The 6,081-nt window shown below is 41.2% G+C and overlaps 1 protein-coding gene across 1 annotated transcript in view; it reads left to right on the top strand.

Moving 5' to 3' along the window:
- Window positions 1-503: 503 nt before the first annotated feature.
- CSUI_009943 (ste kinase) overlaps window positions 504-6,081 on the top strand; it is a gene marked incomplete at its 3' end in the record, with an annotated part of 5,972 nt that continues 394 nt past the window's right edge. Inside the window, exons 1-5 of the mRNA XM_068070051.1 lie at window positions 504-883; window positions 1,626-1,738; window positions 3,036-3,100; window positions 4,345-4,436; window positions 5,462-5,517. Coding sequence (XP_067917973.1) covers window positions 554-883; window positions 1,626-1,738; window positions 3,036-3,100; window positions 4,345-4,436; window positions 5,462-5,517 — 656 coding nt within the window. The remainder of the gene's footprint in view (window positions 884-1,625; window positions 1,739-3,035; window positions 3,101-4,344; window positions 4,437-5,461; window positions 5,518-6,081) is intronic.

Here is a 6,081-nt window from a genome sequence, read left to right as displayed (position 1 = left end):
TTACTATGTATGTATGTATGACTATGTATGTATGTATGACTATGTATGTATGTATGACTATGTATGTATGTATGTATGACTATGTATGTATGACTATGTATGTATGTATGACTATGTATGTATGTATGTATGTATGTAGTACGAAGTCGAAATAAGGTAGTTGACGGTGAACCAGTGGCGCGGCACGAATGTATGTATGTCGAGGTATGAATATGTATCTGTGTATGTCTACGCATGTATGTAATGATCCTTCCAGCTGCTATACTCACCTATGGATTGTCAAGCAGTGTGTCCCCTATCACTCAGTGGATTCTCACCTTACCCTCTACAACGTAGCATCATACAAAGTGTGTGGAGTATCTGTAATGCCGTCTCCTCTTCCACATGCCTCGTTGTATTCCTCTCTTTTCATGAATGTGACAATGAAAGCCGACTTCCAGTCCTTTCTGAGACTTCGTTCCACCCCCTTCTTCCGTCTTCTTCTTTTCTCGATTCTTCTTCAGACTATCCTCCTGATGTGAAGTGTGAGGAGTTTGTCGGGACACCTCAATGGATGGCTCCTGAAGTGGCGCGTCTAGGTCTACAAGCCTTTGGCCGTCTCAAAAATGACGCATGCAGTGATCTGTCGTCTAATTCAAAGTCAAAGAATACAAGAAATCGATCTTCTTCAGCTTCATCTTCGTCATCTAGCCTTCAGAAACACCAGGGAAAGACGGGTAGCGCCATAGGAGGTGGAGCTGGTGGTAAAGGAGGCGGAGCAGGAGGATGCGGGGGGTTGCCGAACGGTTATGACTGTCGAGTCGATATCTGGTCCTTAGGTATTACAGCCTATGAATCAGCTGTAGGTACACTGCCTTGGCCTCGTCGGATGAAACTTGAGGATGTAAGCTGAGATGAGGGGGGACACAAACGAACAGATTCATTCATGCTGACTAAGTCTTTTCTTCACTCCCCGTCGCTTTTCAGTATAATATGTAGCTATTGGTCTATATACAGTCTGTCTATGAGTCCACGTATCTCGATAACTCTCACTAATTGTCACTCTCCTTCTTCTTGTGTACAATGTTCACGACTACCTAGATATATACCTTCGTACGTGTACCTCGGTTAGGGTTGTCTGTATCTCTTCCCGTAGTTCTTTCTCTTATGGAAAGAGAAACACATGGATGGCGATCTGCTTCATCTGTTTAGAAGAGCTCGGATCATCGAAAGAACGCAGAAGACAAAGAGATCCCATGCTGACCTGCTATGAAACCATCTCGTTGTATACAGAGATAAAGCTAAACATGCCGGTATCTGTAGTATCTACTCATTCGGTGTCATTTCAACAGATGCGTCCCTCGCCGCCATAGAGAGCCACACAGGTGTGTATACATGTATGTACATACATACAGATATCTGTATTTATAGATACATGAATATGAACGTTGATAGATAGATAGATAGGTATATGTATGAGATATCTGTCCCCCACGTATACCTCATTGCATGTCTATTGTGAAGTGGGTAGGTGTTGTGTACTTCTCTTTCTTGATCTTTGTGTATCGCGGTCACTCTCCATCCCTCTCTCTCTATCATCACGGGTGTCTTTGTCTTCTGTCGATGATGTGTTTGCATGCGTGCAGTTGCTCATGACCATTCTTGAAGGCTCACCTCCTCGGATCAACTTGAACGAAGGATTTGAAAAGACTTTCTGCTTCTTCGTAGAAAAGTGTCTAAGAAAGAATCCCCAAGAAAGGTGTGTATACTCGGGAAAAACGGGGAGAGGTCAACACTGCAGAACGTCTTCTTCTCCTCCTCTCTTCTCTTCATCTCTTTTTTTTCTGAAAGTTCTGCAGCTTTTCAGATAGGCCCTCTTGTTCATCTTCTTGGCTCTGCAAAACTTCACTCTTAGGGGTTTGGGGTGTATATACACCTCAGACATCTCATGGCCCCTACAGGAGTGTCTTTCACCCCCACAATTCTGATTTCTTCATCTATCTCCAACTGTTCTTCTTCTCCTTTTCCTGTTGAGTTTCTCCTTCTTCTTTCTTTTCTCTCTGAAGTTCTTTTTCTTTTTCTTCTTCTTCGTATTTTCCGCTTTTCTTGTTTCAATCAGGACAGAGGCCTGGGGATAAGACGATGATCTATCTTGTCTGCTGTAAGAACTTTTGGTCGAACCTCTTTCGGGTTACGTAAGTCCAAGAGCAAAGAAAGAGAGAAAGAAATAAGAAAGAAAATCTAAAGAAGAACTCTTTCTTCTCTTTCTCTTTCGCTGTCTTCGTCTCCTTTTCGATTACGGAAGTCCTTTAGACCCTGTGTGTCATAGGCTACAAATCGTCTTTCTTCTCCTAGGACATGTGTACCTTCTCTCTCTCTCCGTACGGCGGGCCGGTGTATATACACCGAGATAGAGATAAATAGATAGATACATGTATGGGTATATACAGGTCTCTCTCTCCCTTTTATAAGCCGAGCCCAATGTGTGCTTTTCTCCATCTCCCACTACCTTCACGTCTGATGTGTCGTGTTAAGGCGGGATTGCAGATTAAATAGATAGATAGATTAAAGATAGATAGATAGATTGAAGATAGACAAATAGATTAGAGACAGATAGATCTATAGATAGATGGATAGATCAGAGGTAGAGATATTAGGTTTGGATAGATTGATAGATTAGAGATAGGTAGATACCGAGAGCTGAACCCGCTTTTGCCTCTTTCTTTCCGCTTGTGTTTTGTTCATTCACTTTTTCATTCTTTCTGTGCTGAATCCTTTCGTCGTTTTGACGTGGATAAGAACCTCTACGATGAACGCGAAGAAGAGATGGGTATCGGGGTAAAGACTTCTCTTCTTCTTCTTCTTTCTCTTCTTCCTTATCGTTGGAGGCGCTGCTTGTCCACAGTTTCCCCTTTTTCTGAAGTAAATGAGAGAGGAAGAAAGAAAGAGAAAGAGTGTATGAAAGATGGCTGGGAAGATCAGCAGTTTTCTTTTCATTTCTCCTTTTTATTTTTTTTCTTTCTTTTTTCTTTGTGTTTGTTGTGGTGTATGTACAGCATGGTGTCTTACTTCTTCTGGGTTGGTCTTATTTACTTTATCGGAGCTGTCGTCCTCGTAACAGGTGGGTATGCACATGCAAAGAAAGAAAGAAAGAATGAAAAGAGAAATGAAACAGGCAAGAAAGAAGGAAGGGGAATAAAAGAATGAGAGAAAGAAAGAAAGAAAAGAGAGAGGAGAGAGAGTGAGAAGGCATGAAAGAATAAGGAAAGAAGGAAAGAAAGGAGCTTTTGAAAATGGATGGAAGTCTTATTTTTCTTTTTTCGATTGTATGAATTCTTCGCTTCATATCAAGTGTATGTACACCTGACGGTGTTCTCTCTGCTTGGATGAGTTTCCGTCCTTTCTTTGTCAGTTCGTAAGATGCCGTTCGGCACATGTACAGAATCTATCTCTTAACGTGCATGTCCCACTTGATCCTTTTTTTCTCCTCATCGTCGTTCCTCTTCCTTTCCTTATTCTTCTTCTTTTCTTCTTCTTCCAAAGAAAAAGGAGTCGGCGAATCGTTTGTTTCTTTCTTTCGTCCTTTTTTTCTTCTGTCAGTTGGTTTGAATGATATCAAAGAAAGAATGGTCTTTAAGCTTCTAAGAGGACGGAGGAAGAAGAAGAAGAGAAAGAAGAAGAATAAGGTAGAAAAGGAAGAGAGAAGAAGCGAAGATGCTGGAGAACGTTATCGATGTGCACTGGATGGGGGTGTAATGAAGAGATAGAAAGATTTCTCTTTACCCGCTCTTTTCATTCTTTTCTTTTTATTTCAACTTTACTTCTCTCTCTTCCTTCTCTTCTTTATGGCTAGCTGCATGCACCGATAGCTTTTTTCTATGTAGCGCTTTATATCAGGTTACATCTACACTATCCCTATCACTACTATTACTAGTCTTCTTATTCGTATCTTTACTGTTTAGTACTACATAGATAGAGATCGATTCGATGGATCGACGGATGGAGAGTAGATTGATGTGGAGGGAGATGAGGCCTGCGAAGTGTATGTACAGGAGCCTCTTCTATTCAGAGTCTGAGATGGGTAGGATGTCTCGTTGCTCCCCCCTTGTATGTCTCTGTAGTAGTATAGAAGTGCTATCTTTCTTCATATCTTTATACAGATGGAGTGAAGAGAAAAGGATGCCTCCTCTCTCGTAGTCAGTCCTCTCCCCACGAAGACTCCTACCAGAAGAAGCCTTGTTGTCTTTCTTCCCTTCGTTGCTTTTCTTCCTCTCATTCTCGCTCTTTCTTCCTCTCATTCTCGCTCTTTCATTCATTCTCGCTCTTTCTTTCATTCAATCTCTTTCTTTCTTTCTTTGTGTATAGGGTTCCAGTATACATCTCCTCGTGTGGCTACAGTCATAGCTTGTCCTATGCAGAGCAGTGTGTACCTCATGATTGGTGCATGGCTTGTACAGGTACGCCACAGAATGAAAGCTGTCCTCTCATCTCTCTACTTTTTTCTCTCTAGTGGTCTTGGTGGAGATTCTTTTCGTCAAAATTGTCTCTCTCTCGATCTCCCGCCGCGTGCTTCTGCTGCCCTCACACGGTCATACATAGAGCCATTCATCCAACAGAAAAAAGAGAGAGCGAGCGAGAGAGAAAGATCAGTTGCTTTAACATAGAGGTTTGAGAGATAGAGAGGAAGATAGATACGTAGAGAGACACTGGTTTGACGTAGATAAAGAGATTCAACATAGTGAGATATTTACTATAGAGAGGTTGACATAGAGAGATTAGACCAACGTGGGCGATAGAGAGAGAGAATGGAGATAGACAGAGTGAACATAGCATAGTAAGATTCGACATAAGGAGAATGACGATAGATAGAGAGAGAGGTTTACTTAACATAGAGGGCTTGCTCCAAGATAGATGCATATACAGGTGTGTAGGTAAATGCATGCATGTATAGGGAGATTCCCGTAAAGATAGAGAGGTCGGCTGACGGCTTTACATGAGAGGTCTATGACCTCAGTAGGTGGCATAAGGACATACATAGACATACATAGTATCTATGCATGCATGCATAGTATGTATAGATATAGAGTCTTCATCGTATATATCGGTCCATACATACATAGTAGACATACATCTTAATACATACCCATACATACATCATCTTCATATGCACCTGTATAGAAATAGATATGTATATATATATATATATACAGATAGACAGATATATGTAGAGATATATACAAGTGTCAAGGCTTGTATTGGAATGTGACTTCACATGTTTAAGCGGAAGATTCGATGTGTTTCTTTTTCTTCCTTCATTTTCTCTTTCTTGGATTCTGTACACTTCCCTTTCTCAAGTCTTTTGCTGTGTATATACACCAGAAGTCTTTGTCAGACCTTCTACTATCTTTGCTTCTCTGGGACCTTCTCAGGTTTAATCTTTTCCATCTTCTCTTCTCTCCATTTTCTTTCTTTGTGTGTGTAGAGCTTCGTCTTTTTCTTTACATGCTGGGGCTACGCCACTATCAGTTCAGCTGGCAAGTATGTCTTCTTTGCATGCATGCATGCACTTCGATCAATCACCTTCAATCCTTCCTCTCTCTTCTCCAAACTTTTTCGTGCCTATCTCTCGTCTATTCACCTATAGTCTATCTATCTCTAATCTATCTATCTATCTGTCTCTCTTCGGTCTATCTACCCACCTATTTACCTTCAGCCTATCTATCTATCGACCTATCTTAAATCTATCTATCTATGGCCAGTCTCCTCTATTTTCATATGTTTGTGTATCTATTTCTCCGGTTCTCATTCATCGATATCCCGACCTCTCTCTCTCTAGCTATCTCTCTTTCCTCTCTCTATTCGTGTCTCTCTTTCCTCCATCTATTTGCATGTGCCTACATTTCTCTATCCATCGTCTACCCTTGTCTATCTTTTCATATCTCTCTCTTCGAACTTCCTCTTCTCTTCTCTTTTTTCCTCTAAGAAATCCTACCTATCTCTCTGTATCACTCTCTCTATCTCCCTTTCTTCTCCTTATTGTCTCTCCGTACGTCTGCCCCTATCACTTTGGTCTATTCTCTTCATAGGTTTCTCTCAATCGAT

This window comes from Cystoisospora suis (assembly GCF_002600585.1).
Source record: "Cystoisospora suis strain Wien I chromosome Unknown contig_6379, whole genome shotgun sequence".
NCBI classification, from domain to species: domain Eukaryota; phylum Apicomplexa; class Conoidasida; order Eucoccidiorida; family Sarcocystidae; genus Cystoisospora; species Cystoisospora suis.
Note: the sequence above shows the minus strand (reverse complement) of the source record. Positions and strands in the feature narration are given on the sequence as shown.